Source organism: Rhagoletis zephyria, unplaced genomic scaffold (genome assembly GCF_001687245.7).
Source record: "Rhagoletis zephyria isolate East Lansing unplaced genomic scaffold, Rhagoletis_zephyria_1.1 Rzeph_scaffold_04390, whole genome shotgun sequence".
Lineage (NCBI taxonomy): Eukaryota > Metazoa > Arthropoda > Insecta > Diptera > Tephritidae > Rhagoletis > Rhagoletis zephyria.
Window position 1 is genome coordinate 8496 of NW_016161473.1, and position 18487 is coordinate 26982.

The 18487-nt window shown below is 37.2% G+C and overlaps 1 protein-coding gene across 1 annotated transcript in view; it reads left to right on the top strand.

Moving 5' to 3' along the window:
• LOC108370677 (uncharacterized) overlaps nucleotides 1-17801 on the top strand; it is a gene marked incomplete at its 5' end in the record, with an annotated part of 23692 nt that extends 5891 nt beyond the window's left edge. The window contains 5 exons of the mRNA XM_017626057.1: nucleotides 3340-3717; nucleotides 3784-6924; nucleotides 7002-7160; nucleotides 7437-7768; nucleotides 17142-17801. Coding sequence (XP_017481546.1) covers nucleotides 3340-3717; nucleotides 3784-6924; nucleotides 7002-7160; nucleotides 7437-7768; nucleotides 17142-17430 — 4299 coding nt within the window. The remainder of the gene's footprint in view (nucleotides 1-3339; nucleotides 3718-3783; nucleotides 6925-7001; nucleotides 7161-7436; nucleotides 7769-17141) is intronic.
• Nucleotides 17802-18487: the final 686 nt, after the last annotated feature.

Here is an 18487-nt window from a genome sequence, read left to right on the forward strand (position 1 = left end):
AAAAAGGGTTCCAGGATCCCCAAATCCCGAAATTCTGTATCCTGGGATTGAATGCCCTGAAGCGAATCAACAGAAGCGTAGGGAATTCGAGAATCAGTATAAAAAAGGCGCTCTCATCGGTATACACGATTTTTTTCGGATGGCGAGACGCTCATTTAATACTTCCGTAGATTCGCTTCAACCTGAGCTGTATTTCAACTAAATACACAAAAATTGCTACGAGCACTAACTGAACATTATTTGAATGAATTCGTATTATGTCATAACATGAAATTCTAAAATTTGTTTAGCCATTTCGACATAGTTTGACTCATTGGCTGCCCTTGACTAGCGAACACAGCTACAGAAACATTTAAACGACAGCGGCGAAAAAAGCACGCGAGTTTAGCGTGATTTTCGCAATTGATGTTTTGTTTTTTTTTAAAATAACCCGTGTAGTTTTTAGCGCGTATATAGTTACGTATATGACCAGCACGTGTAGCTTTGTTTTCAGACACTGAAATTTCCCATTCATATCTAGTAGAGATGTTACTCGACGGCGCTCTCTTTCACCAAATACGGTTTCCGCTATGCTCACATACTTAAGCAGTGTTGCCACAAAAAAATTACCAAATTCCTTAAAAACAAAGGAAAAATCCTCAAAATCCGAACTAATTACTCCAAGTTTTCTAATTACAGATATTTAAAAGTACTTAAATAGTATAAAAATTAAGTAAGTTCTCCAACTCAATTGGTACATTTGTTTTTGCGACTCAAACAAAGGATCGGCGTTATTTTTTATGCCTTGCTTTGTATATAATATTGCTGTAACTATATCAGTTGCCAATCTGGTCCTCGAGTCAGTCCTACACATTTTTAAACTACTAAATATATGTTCTACTGAAGCATTAGAAAAGGGCTATATTAGTAATGCAGATATATATTTTTTTTTTTTAATTGGGAAACCTATCCCAAGCTGAAGAATATTTTAATTCAAAAACTGTTTTCCTATCAATTTCTGGATCTAATTAAGAATTAATATGAATATTCTTACGGTCGAACTATGCGTGTTCTCCTCATTCGTTATCGAGATTTTGCAAATTCAAAATAAGTTGAAAATATAACGATGGAATGAAAAAAATTATCGATAACATTTTAAATATTTAGCACCAAATGCAGATGTGCTTAAAAGCGAAAAACACCACACAAGCAGCTTGACAAACCAAGCGAAATATCTCTTTGCTTAAAGCTATCTATGTTGTGCACGGGGTGTTTGAAGGATTGACAAGCTGTTTGAGGGAAATTCTAAGATCCCGAGCTGGGATTGATAGATAAAAAATTTGTGTTTACTAAAGCATTCTCAATTACCTTTCGATTGAATCCCATATTGTAAAATTTTAGTTCAATTGGTTATGTATTTAAATCATTTTCATGTGAAGAAATTTGGCAACCTGGTCACACCTTACACCAGATGCTTCCGTTTTACTCATAATAGCATAATTTAATTATATGTATATTTAAATTAACTTTTTAGATAGGTAGCAACGCTTTTCAAAAATTTGATTGGAGAAAAATATTCACACACATCTTCCGATGCAGACCTCTAATACCTACATACCATAAATACATAGGAACAAACATTTATGCAATACTAAATGCACACCCAGCAGCAAAATGAGGAGCGTTTGTAAATAAACGCCTTTCGGACGGAATTTTTCAATAAGACCTTCTCTTTTGAAGTTTTATTAGAAAATCTTCCAATAGCACCGCCATTCGAAGGCAATGGTGAAGTGAAGTGGGAAGTGAAGATGTATTTCCAAGGTAACCAAGGCAATAAATTCATACTGTTTCGTTATTATTTCATGTAAACTTTTGCCCTTCCAAGCGAAGCTGAATCAGAAAGCCTGGAAACTCTGACCATTACCACATTGCCACATTTACCACACAAGGTCTGAAATCTGCCACATATTCACGTTTTCGAGTAGTTTAATTTTTGTTCGACATAATTTTCTTTATTTTTTAATTCTAAGAGCGAACAAAAGCGAAAGAAAAACTGGCAGTACTCTTCAAAGTTGCAAAAATCTTTCATAATATTTATAGTGTTTAATAGATAAAAGGCTTTAATTTTATAAAAAAAAAATATAAACATTAAACAAACAAAGGAAAAACTGTCCGAACTTACCAAAATACTGCGACCTGGTTAATTTGTGCGGCAATAAAAGAACTACTTATTATATTTTCTGTTTCGTAATAAATAAATAAAGAAAAAAAATAAATAATAAATCAACTTAAAATTAAGATCTCCCACATTTTTTTGGAATCTACCACATTTGTTTCAGATTCCACACAGAATTGTTTATTCCGATCATTGCCTCTTATTATCTAGTTTTGTCGACCGGGTACATATGTACATATACCGAATATTTACGTTTATAAATATAAAACTATAGTTTTGTTGCTGTTTTTACTTGTTATTTGCAGATTTGTAGTAAAATCTTTGGAAATGCGTCAGCGTTGGCCAAGCACAAACTGACGCACAGCGACGAGCGGAAATACGTTTGTGCGATGTGCTCGAAGGCATTCAAACGACAAGATCACTTGTAAGTTAATTGCAGCCATTTCCAAAACTTTGATCGATGTATCTAATATTTATACACATACACCCCCATTCACTTGAATAGGCACATTTTTTTCTTCAATATCCGAGCTCATTTGCGGATTTGTGGGAAATGGAGAAGCTTTATTTAAATCTCATTTTCCAGAATAATTAATTTCGAAGAAAAGTAGTTAATAAAAAGGACATATGTACGAGTACCTTGATTCCTTTGGATTTTATTATTCTAATTTTTTATCAAACTACATGAAAAATCTACTTATTTCTTAATTCATTTGTATCTTTAACACATTGAAAGTATTCAACTCGGAACCAGCTGGTGGTAGCAGAGGAAGAGGGAGGCCCCCACTGCGATGGGAAGACCAGGTGGAGTAGGACTTGGCTTCACTTGGCATTTTTATTTTGTTTTCATCATATAATCTCAAATATCGCCAAAAACCGTGTTTTTGGCACTCTGAGGTTAGGATATCTCAAAATTCTGGCGTGATAGACCAATTCTTTCTATATTAAGGTAATGGTTTTTATGCACTTCCACTTATATCTATCTCGATTCTTTTAGGCTTTAAAAAATAACCGTTATGTAAAACAAGGCTATCTCCTTATTATTGAAAGTGTTGTAGTTAAGATCTTCGTAGTTCGGACAGGAAACCTCCTCAATTTTGAATCCTTAAAACCGAAAAGTTTTGAATTATAAATTACTATAGATTTCTCTCCCGTTGGCATTTAATACGCGATTCTATTTGTAGTTAAATACCACCCAAAATGTATCCATCACGGTTGATGAAACCAACTCCGACGCAACGTCCAGCACAGCAACTTCACCCATCGAAGCCAAGGAGGAGGAAATTAATCAACAATTTGTAGCCGCCATCAATCCGCACCTTTTAAACATCGTCAAAATGGACCAGAAGCCTGTTGAGTGCAATTTGTGCCATCGTAAATTTAAGAACATACCAGCACTTAACGGACACATGCGGCTACATGGCGGCTATTTTAAAAAAGATCCGGAAACTAAAAAGGCCGAGAAGAAAGAACATAGCGGTCCACCGCTACAAACGGCCAGTATTGGCGTGCGGGCGCTGATTGAAGAGAAAATCATAAGCAAACGCAAAGATATGAACAAGGTACGTTTAATTAATGACAGAAAATACTAAATTAGCAATTATGGTTGTACTCTTTTTTTTACTCAGGGTGCCTTCGTAGTTCCTGCACCACCCAGTAGTGTATCCAGCACATCCACAATCCGACGATCGATTAGCGATCTAGAAAGTTTCCTTAGTCCAAAATCACACAACAATAATGGTGGTGGTAATATTGCCAACAGTAGCAGTGCCAATTCTCCCAACCAGACCTCGACCACCGCCACCACCACCACCACAGCCACCATGCTACCTGCTGCATCAACAATCAAGAATTATAATGGTGGCTTGCAGCAAATCGGTATGACGCAGGGCATAGAGATTTTCAGTACAAAACAACAAAAGGCAAGCGGTAACGTTAGCCTTGGCTTGGGCGTAGGCTTTAGTGCGGCTCTGCAAACAACTAATTCAACGATGAATCCGTCAACGACCAAATCAACAGCAACGACAAATACAACGACTACAAAAGGCACTTCGACCGATCCAAAAGATTCAACGCTCATTGAGTTATTAAAGCGCGGCACCCGTATAGCCGTCACTGCCAAGAAGCCACTAAATAGTACAAACGCAATTACAAATATTGGAAGCAACAACAACGGCAGCGGCGGATCACGGCAGATAATCACAAATAATAATCGCACCGTGATTATCCCGTCCGATGTGCAGGTCCTGCCCACCCGCATAGCTAAGTCCAGTGCTAATGCGTCACGAACTTCTACTCCCGGCTCTATAGCTCTGGCCGACACGACGCCACTTTCGCTCACCATTTCCCAAAGTGGAGACAGTAGTATGGGAGGCGACGTATACACAGTTACCTATAGCAGCGATACATCTGGCTTTTTCGATGATGCCGAGGTCTACAACGTCGCTGATACGGATATGCTGCTGCAGACAGTAGATACAATGCAGTTGCTCAACGATGACTCACAACAGCTGAAAAGCGAACATTCCGAACACTTTGGCGCTGTGACCGGTGTAAGCATCGCGGGAGGCGATCAAATTGATAACGGTGGCAATTGCGCTCAGACCGAATACTTAAAGTTAGAAGTCGACGGTGTTAATGTAAATGCCATGTCCAACACTTTACCCACTTTCCAACAATTCCATTCCAAAGAGCTCATCATGCAGAATAGTGCCCAGATACAGGCTGTGACTAGTATGCGATCCAATTCGCATCAATTGGGTACGATGTCCTCACCGATAAACTCTCCACTTGCATATCCCACGCCGCCCTCTAGTCACGAAAATATGACACAATCTTCGCCATACGTAGAGGATGGACACCAGTATTCGGAAGTGGCCAACGCTTTTTTTAATGACAAATGTAGCGCAGACTTTCTCGCACAGTCAGCCACTGAAGTGACCTTCTTCAAAGGCAGTGACAATCAGCATGAGCTTACCGATACCGAGAAGATACTAAAGCTAAAGACGGTGCTAGAAGAGAGTGCCTTTGATGGATCCATTAAGGTCGAAGATTTATTAAATGGTGCGCAAGATGACGACGCCGAATGTGATTTACGCGATTTTGCTGATACAAATCTGGCCTTCTTGGATGAGGATCAAGAGTTTCTGAATGATTCGCGAAATGCAACTTCGCCACTTCCAGAATCTTTCTTTACAGGCAGCATTGGAACGGCGGACGAAGTCAAAGAAGTATTACGCGATGTGCTGCCTGACGAAAACATAAATCTCAATTGTGAAGAGCAGTCCGGCGAAAACATTATTGATCTGTACTATCTGCCCGGTTTGGGTTTGCAATCGCAGATGATGCCCAACTCAGACGATCCATTGTTGTCCTCCTCTCCAAGAGACTTTGGCCAACAAAGGGGCCAAGTTATACAGCCGACACAGCACGTGCAAGTCCAACAGCAGCAGCAGCAACAACTGCCACAACAACAACAGCAGCAGCAACAACAACATCCACATCAGCAATCGCTAACACAATCACAGTCAATGCAACAGACCACGCAGCAATTACTGTACGCGCAGCAAATAGAGCAGCAGATGCAGCAACAGCAGCAACAGCAGCAGCAGCAGCAGCAAATGTCTGCTGGTGAAAGCTACGTTGGCAATCACTATACAGTCGGCGAAGGTAACGCTTCGAATACGACGCTTCAGTACAATCTACAGAATCTACCGCAAGTACAAAACCAACAACAGTTTGTTGAAGCCAACACGCCGATCCAGCATGTGTCCACGCTCGATGGCAGCATTTTGCACCAACAACTGGTATTCACAGGCTCAACGGATAAGCAGGAAATACACATAACAGGACAACATGGCGATATCGGGCTTCTGTCAACCAACTGCACTCTCAATACCGACACTAATATTTACTTCGCCAGCAACACTAATAATTCCAGCAATTCTATGTCAGTATTGCAACAGGCCGGAAATCATGCAAACGTCAGCAATATAGCATCATCCTCATCAGCTTGTCTGCCGCCTGTGGCATCCACGGTTATTTCTACGCTACAACCCCTCTCCAACCAAACCAATTCCATACTAAAGCGACGCCTGCGACCTCATAATTCCAATGATTCCAGTAGCTCGCAAAGTTTTGCTAAATACCATCCGTTGTCGCCGTATCGCTCTAAACTGCGCAAACCTTCACGCACGCACTACACACCTGCGCCCATACTCAACCCCGATCGAAAAGGTGTCGGTCTTTATTGCAGCGTGCGAAAGCAACTCAATACAGGAATGCTCGGTTTTGATAGTTTTGACGATGATTTTGACGATCCGGTTGGATTAGTGGACTTTTCCGACGAATCCAAAGTTAATCTAGGCTCAGCTTATCAAGCGCAAATACCACCCTGCCGCGTGCGTATACAAAGTGCGAGTAGCGATGCCACAACCGACGGTGAAATGTGCAAAGACACCTCCTGCTTTGCGGTCGAGGAGCCTGTGGGTGCAGATCAATTATGGGATCCCACCGTACAAATGGACGAGAAGATATTGATGCGCTACATTGACCTGAGTAAGTCGTCAGCGGTGCCGTTGGGCAGCCACTCCGAAGAGGTTGCGCTACAAACATTGCTCACAGCACGCGGTAACCTGGCAGCAGCGGTACTAACCCTCTTGCAAACACAATCGAATGCATTCCAAATGAAGTGGACCGCTACGGAATTGGAGGTGTTCTTGAAGGGCTTGGAACGGCATGGCAAAGACTTTGGGCGCATCGCGCAAGAGGTAAGAAGCCGCCGCTGTGAGGAAAACACTTTGATAATAAATTTCAATTTACATATCATTTTGTTACATATGTACAGTTGGGTTCGAAGTCAACTGGTGAATGTGTGCAAATGTACTACTTTTGGAAAAAGCTATGCGTCGACTATAAAGTGACGCACCTGAAAACTGAAACGCCACCGCCGCCACCGGCAAATGATCCCAAGCCGTATGTGTGTGAAGTGCCTGATTGTTCGGCCGTAAGTAAAATTTCGAAATTTCATTTATAATATGATTAAATTAAACTAACAAAGCACAAATAAAAAAGAAACTTTAATTATGCCTCCTACATAGAACTGTGCAGATTTACATTTAATAAAAATCATTTGTTAAGGTTATTTTATTTAAGACACCTTCCACTTTGTACAAAGATACCAATATATAATTCAAAATCTACATTTGTAATATATTTCCCACAACTTTTCTCCTGCGAAAATGCTTTCTCTACACTCTGCGTTGTGCTGCTGATTCCGCAGAGCTTTACCTCAAAAGCTGCCCTGCATGGCCATACACGCATACATACGTACGGCAGAAACGCCAACAGCCATAATAACAACAACAATAATAACAACCATCATAATCATAACAGCAACAATGCCACAGGCAACACAACTAATACAAACGGTGCCACAATAGGCGGCTCGACAACAACCCTCGCTCAACAGAGCAACATCTCAGCATCACAATCGCAAACTCAAAATGCCAATGCGATCGGAGCGTCGGTTAAAGACGGTAGTCAAAGCGGTGCGGGCAATACCGCGATTAGCGTCAACAAGGACACCGATTTTCCCTGCAAGGTGTGCGGCAAGTAAGACTCCCCCACTCTCTCTCTCTCACACTATCTCTGTCAACTACGTAATGTCATTTCTGTATTCGTAAACGTAAACGTAACCGCTACTGTTACCGTTACTGTAAAATTATGCTACAAATGTTTCTCATACATACAATATTTGCATATACACCTACATACAAAACTGTATTTATTTTATTTTTTTATTTATTCATTGAAATATCTGTTTAACTTTGAGTAAATGGAGGTACGCGATGGCCGATAACATGTTTAGGCGCCGAAAAACATGCAGAGGCTTGGCAATCGATTGTTCTCCTCGTGGTAGATTGGTAGGCCAGACGAGTTTTGGCAGGCTTTTGTAACATTTATAAATAAAAATACTGAGTTAAAACCTACACAGTTTTTAGTATTTTCTTCTTGAAGAAGTTTTTAACTGGGTTAAAAAAGGGAGGAGGTTAACAAATCTTTGGGCCACCGGAACCAATTTCTATAATTCTGTTATTTTTTTTAAGGAAAGATTGTACTTCGAAGGTGGTCCCATACTGATTTGGTTTAGATTCGATCATTGGATCATGAAGTAATTAACGGCACTCTTAAATTTTTATATGAGAATTGAATTCGGCTTTGTTTTTTGCTTAAAAAATAACTCTTTGAAGGTTCATCGGCTCGTTTTTTATCAGCTTATTGTTTTGTTGACATTAGGTTAGAATTTGTCAGATATTTTTATGGATTTTTTAATGGCAGAACTGGCGATCAACCTGAGTGAATCTGTTAGGTTTCACCAGCATATCGTGATCTGGCATCTGGCTGTCATGCCAAATTATATAAAATGCCATTCCAAAAATCATATAAAATCTCAAAGTAGGCGTTTAGCCAGCGTTCAGAAGGGCTTTGAAACTTTGCATATTGGAGTTATGGCCCAGTGCATCCTGCACCGACTGTAAGCTAACCCGATGAGAAGTAATCTACAAGTTACCGCAAGAACTCGAATACCCTCCCTGTCCGGAGAGATAACTTGAAGGTTACCTAGCATATATGTATACAATTTTATGAAATGTCCTTGTGTCCTGGGACTCAAATTTGATATGGAAGTAATCAGAAAAGATCTCGAGAGAACTCAAACATTTCTCGACCAGTTTCAATAGTATAATGACCAAGCGTAGCGCCCTGACTGCCGCTGGACTATCCGAGTTGATATTTATTTACGCCTTTTTATCGGTAATACATTTGTGAGTTGCCAGTTGGATGTCTCTTTCTAGCAACCAATTCTGGCAGAAAAGGGCTACAGCAATTAGGCAGACTAAACATAATATTTACAGAATACACCTCCACTGACTCTGCCGTCCATCTTTCAAACTTTAACAGCTGCATTTTTTTCCCGTATAGTGAAAAAGGCTCGATCTCTTATACGAACCATTTTTACAGCAATCTGGCTTTTTTTAGGATCACACGCAGAAGCTTAAACTTTGTCAGACAGCACATATGACATCAGTAGTATGTATGAGAAAAGATGGTCAAATGGAACTCCAATTTTACAGTATTAATAGCACGTCCGAAGCTAGCAGACCAGTTCGTAGCCAATTTTAGGTGCCACTGCATAACAGCTTACATATTGTCTAAACAATTTCCTCTGTCTATGAGTGGCATGCTATCCTTTCCAGCTCCTCCAGGACGTCGTTTGCCATGGCGATCCAGAGAAAGGGTGAGAGAACGTCTGCCTGGACGATACCTCTGATCACCCTAAAATGGCCAGAGTGGAGGGATAAATCTAACCATGTTGTTCTCGACTCTGGGTTTAGTAATGGCAATAGCCATTTCTTCATTTCTTAAAATCTTCTAGAGGACGGTAAAATTATAATAAAATAGTTTTAGCAAATAATAATTACTTGGAAGAAAATTATAAGCTTCGAAATCAGCGATACAAAAGCACTACTGTACCTGTTGTATATTTTTATAAAACAAAAGTAAACAAAAGTTTGAGTATTTATGTTATCTTTAGACTTTCTTTTAATTATTAAATGAAGTTTCATTAACATCTATTCTATATCTACATACATTTCAACACATTTCAATCCTCATACAAACATATTTATATTAAACTGATTTTTTAAAAGTCATATGGGATAATAATAATTGTTGTTATTGTTGTTGTATTGTATTGTTCCATGTTTTGAAATGAAAAAAAGCGAAAAAAACTAAAAAAAAAGTACGAAATGACTGAATAATTATAATTTAAATCGAAAAATAAACAAAAATAACTCGCATCAAACAATAATGAATCAGCGATCACATCAATAAAAAAACCAATTGCAATATTCATATATACATACATATGTACATCAAATAACCCAAATATATTAACTAATCTAAAAATAAAAAATTAAAATCGAAAACTCAATAATGAAACAAAAATTGAATTACTAATTTTTACATGTATGAATCGCGCAGAATCAAAAATCACAAATTGAATTGCGAGTTGACACTCCTCCCCACCACGCTGTTGTATAACGACGCGCACGCGCAAGCGCACCCATGTTGAAAGTGCTAGCTCGCTCACTGAAGCAGCAGCCGCCACTGCAACCGGCATGTGTCTTTCAGCGCCACACTCGACCAAAACGTAAAATTGTAAGTGGTGTTCGTTTCTTTGCTAAATATAAATTTACTCTTTCATTTCCATTTGAATTTTCAATTACAATTATCGAATTATATATAATTCATTTCAAATTCCTCTTCTCTCTCTCTCTCTCTATGTCTGTATCTCTCTCACACATGCCGATAATAAATAATAATACGTATTACTCTTAATTACTCCATTTTAAAATCCGCCATTATTTATAACACTACCTCCTCCAACAAAAAAAAAAGAAAAAACACACTCGTGTAGTAACGTTGTGAACACTTGTAAAGAAATTACCCCACCCCGCCTTTTTTAGACTTACATAGTTTTAAATTATATTCACACGCCGTGCTAATCTCGCCACCAGCATTATAGATACACATTTACCCCTTAAAAAAATCATTAACTCTATTACCTAAATAAAACACCCAAACGCAACGATATGCAAATGTAAATATGCTCGTAAATCATACAAATGAACTTAAACTCACCTGCAAATATAAAAATAATTTACTAACAGAACCTTACTAACAATTATTAACAAACGCGGCCTTAAAGTCTGACTTTGACAAAAGTGTACTCAAATATTAGATTTCTTTAATGGGAACCCAAAGATTGATCCATCGCTCATTGGCCTCTGTATGGTTCCGAATATCTTGTGCACCACCAAGATAATCTTTCTTCATAAATATGTATTCGGCTTACATCTGCTTTGTATATTGTGTAAATATTAGCGATCAGCGTACCATGTGTTGGTATGTCTTCATCGAAGTGCAAAGTATCTACGCTGCTTCTACACAAGAAAAATATTGGATTTTGAGCAACAAGAATGTCTTATAATTATTACACTTATAGTTCCGAATTTCTCATTTTAGCTCGCTCGTATGCACAAGAATCACTTCTGGTCACTCCCAGATGAATGGCAATCAAAAGCTTTTCCCATTTACGTGGACTTTAGCGCAAGGGACCAGCCTTCACGGCGCGGACACTTAGACAAAGAAAACATCTGATGAAGCGGATCTTGGAGTTTTCGAGAGAAATATTTTGTAAAAGATTTACGAGCCTTTGAGTTTTGGCGTTGTCGAATACCGCAGACGACGCTGTATGTACAAGCAGTAGCCTAGCGTGCTCTCTCTTTATCTTTATGACATACGCTCTGCACATAATCCTGGACACTTTTTGCTTCTGTTTTTGTCCACTGCGCTTTTCGGAACATGGGCAGATCGGGCACTCGTTTGATTTGTTGGAGGGAAGTCAGCAATTGCTCTATCAGCATAGTTTCCGAAAGATCGCCTTCTTTGGAAAACTTGTCGATCTCCTCGTTGTCGGTTACACTCGTGTGCCTCGAAACCCTGTAAAGATGTACGTCTGTGCCATATCTCAGGCTGCTACACCGTATAAACTCCACCATACTTCTTGAACAAATCCTTTGCATGCGATTAATAATATCGCCTTTCATGCAGCCTGACTGACAAAATAACGGTTCACTTCTTTACTTGCATCGCCGCGCTCTTTATCGTAAATACTTCTGCTTGGCAAATGCTGCAGTGGTCCGACAGCTTATTACATTTATTGACATCGCCGCCCCTACGCCTTCATGCCAGCCTTCAACCTCTAAAGGGGCTTCGAAGTTCCTCCCAAAGCGCAGATATAGGATCATTTCTTCAATCCCTTCGGGTAAAGTATATGTTATAGTAGTTTGCCCGTAGGAGCAGCAGGCAAACTGCCCCAGTAGCATTGAGATTGGCGGCAATTTTTGCGCCATATAATTCGTTCAAATGTCTGCCATGGCTTTTCAATGTGACTCGGGTTTGAATTTCCATAAATTTGTCGCTATGCTACGTGAACGCCATTGCTTCTTGAGGCGCTTCGATTGTAGACTTGGCCATCGTCACAGAAAGTGGTCAATTGACTCTACTTCAACCTCAACACGACAAGTTCTGCAGAGAGTACTTGTTGTTAATCACTAAATGGTGGTAGTACGGATTTATCCGCTTCTTTAATTGGCATCTCTGAGCCGTATGTGGCCATCTCANGTGGTAGTACGGATTTATCCGCTTCTTTAATTGGCATCTCTGAGCCGTATCTGGCCATCTCAGCAGACGACTCTTTCGCTTCAATACTGCTGCTTATGTCCGGGGACTCCGCATAGAGTGACGTTGATACGGCTCACTGACGCCAACGTGTTGCGACATTTCCATACAATTCACGATTTCACTATTTTTTAGCATTATATAGCCTTGAGTGTTGAGTTAACAATTCTATTTAAATATTTAACCGGATTTACTCCTGATAAAAGCTAAGGCCAGAATGTTTCCTATCCGGTTTCCCTTTAAGACTATAAATTATGTAAATGAATCTCTGCTCATTCGTAGCAATCTTCCATTAAGCAAACCGAAACTAAAATAAAAGACTAACGAAACAATTTAATTTTTCAACTGCCAAGTGATTTTAGATTATGTTTAGTGCATGCAAAATTAATATTTAGACTTGTAATATTTTTTATCTAATACCGCCTGATTAATGTATATTACACACACATACACGCATACATAGATATGTAAACTAGTTTTGAAGAAATATTGCATCCTGCAGTTTTCCATGCTTTTATAAGGCTTGGTGCTTACGTTTTTTAGTGCTTTGCTTTGAGTTCTACACATGCATTTACGTAGTTGCCGAACAATAATCACATATACTCATTTGTATGTAAATTAGCGTTGCCGAGGAGTAGGGATATGGTATAATGTTAAGTGTATAATTGTTTGGGTGCACCGCCCAGTAATTTAAAAGTTTAGCTTGAGAAGATTTTGGGGTCATACAAATTCTCATCCTTGACAAGTCCTAAAAACAGTCAAAGTCACAATTGTTCTTAACTTTTCTATTTATGACTCGATTTTAAATTGTGTATTATCGTTGAGAAGATATTTTCGAGTATCTTTAAAAGACCCTTTCGACCTAGAGTAGCATCTAAGCCTACAAATTTCTAAAAATAAATTAGTAAACAGAAAACAGAAAACTTACAGCGACTTGAAGTTTCTAATTCAGGCGGACCAAATGTTTATGTGCATAAATAACTCATACGCCATGGCATTCTCAGTAATTGAAGCTGGTAGTAATCAAGCCGACTTGGGTTCGGTGTGGAATTTTGTTAGTTAATTTGAGTTCATTATTGCAAAACCCAAAACTTTCAAGTCGCTGTAACTTTTCTGATCATTAACTTATTCGTCGCTTGCTAAAATAGTTAATTTTATGAAGAGGGTAGTTAAGAGAAAGAGACACTTGTATTTAGTAGGCTAAGGAGCTATTCCATAATCCATAGTACTCACAAACATATGTATATCTCTTCTTGAATAAAATCGGTCTTTAGGTCCCCGATGATGAAAATTTGTATTCCCCGAAACTCCTCTCAACGGGGGGATAATTGCAAATTTCTTATTGCACCTTTTATATTTGTTAAAAAATTTGTATTTGATTTCAAAATTCAAATGTTTTACAAAACGTAGATTTTCAAAAATCAAAATGGCGGATACCTTTTTTTAAATTATAGTTAGTTATCAAACTTGGTATTCAGAGATCCTCGTTATCTTTGATTAGGAAATTGAAATTAAATTTAAAAAAATTAAAATGGGTTGAAATGATGCTAAAGGTTATGCATTGCGTTAAAAGTAAAACGCCTATTATTCGGGACGCCATATTTGATCTCCCATTTTGAATTTTTGAAAATATAACACCAATTTCAACATCAGGGACGACGAAAATTTTTGGATACCAAGCTTCATAACAATCTATACATTTTTGAATAAATCGAATTCAGTGACGACGAAAATCCCTAATTACAAAATTTCATTGAAATTTGTCAAATACATATGGAGTAAATACCAAGCTTCATAAAAATTTACACATTTTTGCAGAAATCGTCCGCCATTTTGGTTTTAGAAAATTGAATACCAATTTCGAAATCAGTGACGACGAAATTCTCTGAACACCAAGCATCATAACAATATAGACATTTTTTAAGAAATCGTCCGCCATATTGGATCCGCAATTGTGAATTTTGGAAATTTAATTTAATATTCGAGATCAGTGATGATGAAAATCCCTAAATACTAAATTCCATTAAAATCTGTCAAATACATATGTAGTTAACATTCGTCCTATATTGTCGATTCGTCCCTATGTGCATCGTGGACCCCAGCGGCACCTAAAGATTTCACAGGGCATACAAAGAACTAATTATATTTATATTTTATATCCGTTTAAAAACATTTTGGTGCAGTTAGAAATCCGCTGAAAATCCTTTAACTGTTTTTTTACATAGAAAATTTTTTGGACTTTAAGTCTTTACGACGCTTAAAGTTAAAGTTGGAGTTAAAATTACACAAAAAATATATCCGAGGCACGTAAACTTCATTTTGAGTCGATGATTACGGATCTGTAAACCATTTATCAAGAGAAGGTAATTTTTCCGAGATATTTTCATTTTAAGTTTGCATTGCGAATGAATAAAAATTCAAATCTTAATATGAAACATGTTACTCATACGCCATGTACGATTATGTACAAGTTCCGTCGCGTACGAGATGGCGTATGAGTAACATTATATCTCGCTTCCTTTTCATACTAAAAAGTATTACAAATTTTCATTTGACCATTAAAAAGTAGTTTATTTTTCCGCCGATTTTCCTCGTTAGGAGCTTAATTTTTTGGCAACAGGCTTTAACAAAAATAAGAAAAAATTACAAAAAAGTGTTAGTTTTTAATCATTTACTTGCTAAAGTTTGATTTTTATACCCGAGCGCACTTGTGCACAAGGGTATTATAACTTTGTTCACATAACGGTTGTTTGTAACAGGCAAAACGAATGGAGATAGATATAGACAAATGTATACATAAATGATCAGAATGGAAAGAGAAATCGATTANGCTTGCCACATAAAAGCAAACCGTTGAAAATTGTTGAAATCGGACTAAAATTGAGGCCGCTTTTCATATAACGGTAAATTTCAGATATGCTTGAAATTTCAATATTTCGAAATTTAAGGACGCTAATTTACTTAAAATGTATACACCCCGGCTTATCATGTAGCGGTAGCTTTCGGAAAGGTGGAAAACATATATTTAATACTTGCGCCAGGTATTTAATGTTCGGCTCCGCCCGAACTTAGACTTTCTTACTTGTTTTTTCATAAAAATGAGAATATCTTTGGAAAATTACCTGAACTGGAAAAACGTTATACAGATCTACAAGCTATGACCCAAAATAAAGGTTACATGTCTCGGCATTTTTATGTAATTTCAAAACTTTACATTTCCCCTACAAGTATGTGAGAATTATGTTTGAACTCGTTTTTTAAATACAAGCGGCCTGTAATAAAGTTGGATATATTAATAAAAGGGGGAATTCTTATGGCATTTCGCAAGTTAAAGTCTTATAAAAATTGTTTAATTGGACTTGTGTGTTATGTTAAATTTTCGCAAAATTATAGATAATTGTAAAACAAAGAAAAAACATGTCATTTGGTAGCCCACTGAAATTTTTAAGAATTACAACCCAATTATTTGTATAGTACACGCCTAGGCGCGCCTGTTTATACGAGACTCGTACGGATATGAGTTTTATAAATTTTGATTTTCACCACTTTTGTAGGTAAAAGTTTTTGCTGCGGCTAAGGTATAATTTTTGCGTCTCCCCATGTCCATAGATTGATATTTCGTAAAATTCAAATACTCCGGGTATAGATTTAGTTAATATTCAGGGACTGTTAACACTTAATTATTTGTTATTGTTGTTGTAAAGAATATATATAATTAATTTAACTGGATTGAAAGATCGAGTTCTACGGGTAAGCTAAATTATATACATATTTTAAATACAATTCCGCTGAAAGAACTTTATATTCCAAATTGATTTTCGCGGAAAATTGGTCCGGAAAAGCCGTTTTTCTGGCTCTAAAATTTTTTTTTTCGTGGAATGTGGGACGAGCTCTGAAAGTACATTTTTATTGCAGTACCAGCTCGCTGTATTAAAGTTAAAGGGCTGCCATATATTTGTAATTAAAATGTCTTCAAATTGAAGGTTAAAGGGTTGCCATATATTTGTAATTATAATGTCTTCAAATTGAATTTCAGTTATTGTTAATTAATAACGAAATTTCTCGGAAAATCTACGTGATAGAATTTTTTCATAATTTTTTTTCCTGGGTTAGTACCTACCTATACCTACCCAAATAGTTAAATAAACAATACGGTATTAATTTAAGCGGCTTGAGCGACCTCTAAATAGTCTGTTGATTTCAATATAAAAAATAGGGGGTAAGAGCATGAAAATTCCCACTTTACTTTTTCACATGGATATTTGTATCACCCTAGTGTGTATGAAAATATTAATAAAAATGATTTAGCGTTGTATACATTTCTATTGTAGATCCTTTCCAGTCAATTTTATTATTTAATCGTTAACTATAGGGTAACACTGAAGCACATTCATACATTTCACATGCTTATACCTTATTAGTGTTGTTATGTTCGCTTTTGTGCTGGCCAGGCTCCTATGCATATTCATGTTGATTTGCCACTACATATATATGAGCATAAACATACATACATATATGTAAAATACCAACAAATACCAATGCTTATAATTATGGCTTTTTTATCTTTGTATATGTATGTATATTAGTAGCTGATTTGAAATGCATGCGTGTAATTATTTAATTAAATAATACATTTTAATTTTTCTCCCTTTAATTTCAACTTTTCGCCGCGCATGCGCAGAGTTTTTAATAAAGTGAAGAGCAGAAGCGCCCATATGAAAACACATCGTGTGCAAGAACAGCAACAGCAACAACTGCAACAACAGCAACAACTGCAACAACAGCAACAACAGCAACAGCAGCAGCAGCAACAACAACAACAACAACATCAACAGCAGCAGCAATCAGTTGTGGATTTAACATCCGCTGCATCTAACGATGCAGTTGTTCTCAATGCTCACAGCCAAAATCTAACTACAAATAAAAGTCAGCAGCATCAGCAGCAGCCGCCGATTGAGCAAATATCCTGAACTTAGACACCCTTTCCCAGTAGTGACCACCACCCTGATTGATTACCTTCGAGACCACCAAAACCTAACGCAACACCCAGTTACGTACAGACCCATTTAGTCACCAAGTGACAAAAACAATGAAATTCTCCACAGATCCAAAAGTAATCACTAGGAACAAATCGTGAGATTGCAACCATGCAATACGTTGTATGTAAGTAAAATGTAAGCAAATTGTTAGTAAATGCATGTACATACATACATAAGTAAATGACAAGTAAAAATCCATTTGAAATTTGAAACTGACAATCGAAGTGTTATTGAAATGTAACCTTAAAGTTAATTACAATTAAAATTAAGTTCAACGCTTAATAATATTCAAAATTATTAAAACAGTCTGCTAATATAAATGTGAAATATACATACATACGTACATACATGCATGCATATATACATACATGCGTACATACAAAATCGTTCTGTATGCAACGAAATGCAATGTTGTTAGAAAATCTAAGGAAACCAAAAAATTGAACCAACTAAAAAATCGAAATATTCTTCTAATACAAAGGCCAATCTTCTATTGTAGTTGTTCTTGTGTGGCATAGATTGTAATTGAATTTTATTTGCGTTAGAACAGGGGATTTTAATGTACATTTACAATTTAACTAGTGTCTACAATTAAGTGAATTCGTAGTGAATGTGAATTTAGTAGTGATTAAATAACCGAAATTTATTGTAAAATACGCTGGGGATGCAAAAAAAAAACACACACAAACCTTTTAGGAAATATTTGTGGTAGCATAAAATCTGTGTTCGTATGGAAAAGTAGCTTATGTCGAAAGGCTGGATTTAGTATAAATTGGCATTCGCAGCATACGATTGCGAATGACTTTCGGGGCTAAGCCGTTAAACAACTTTTAGCAAATAAACGTGCAAGAAAAATTTCCGATATTAGCAAGTCAATATTCTTTTTAAGTCTCATCAAAAAATTCCTTGTCGTTTAAAAAATAAAGGGAATGCCGCATTATACTAAAGCCGGCCTTTCGACATAAGCTACTTTTCCATACGAACACAG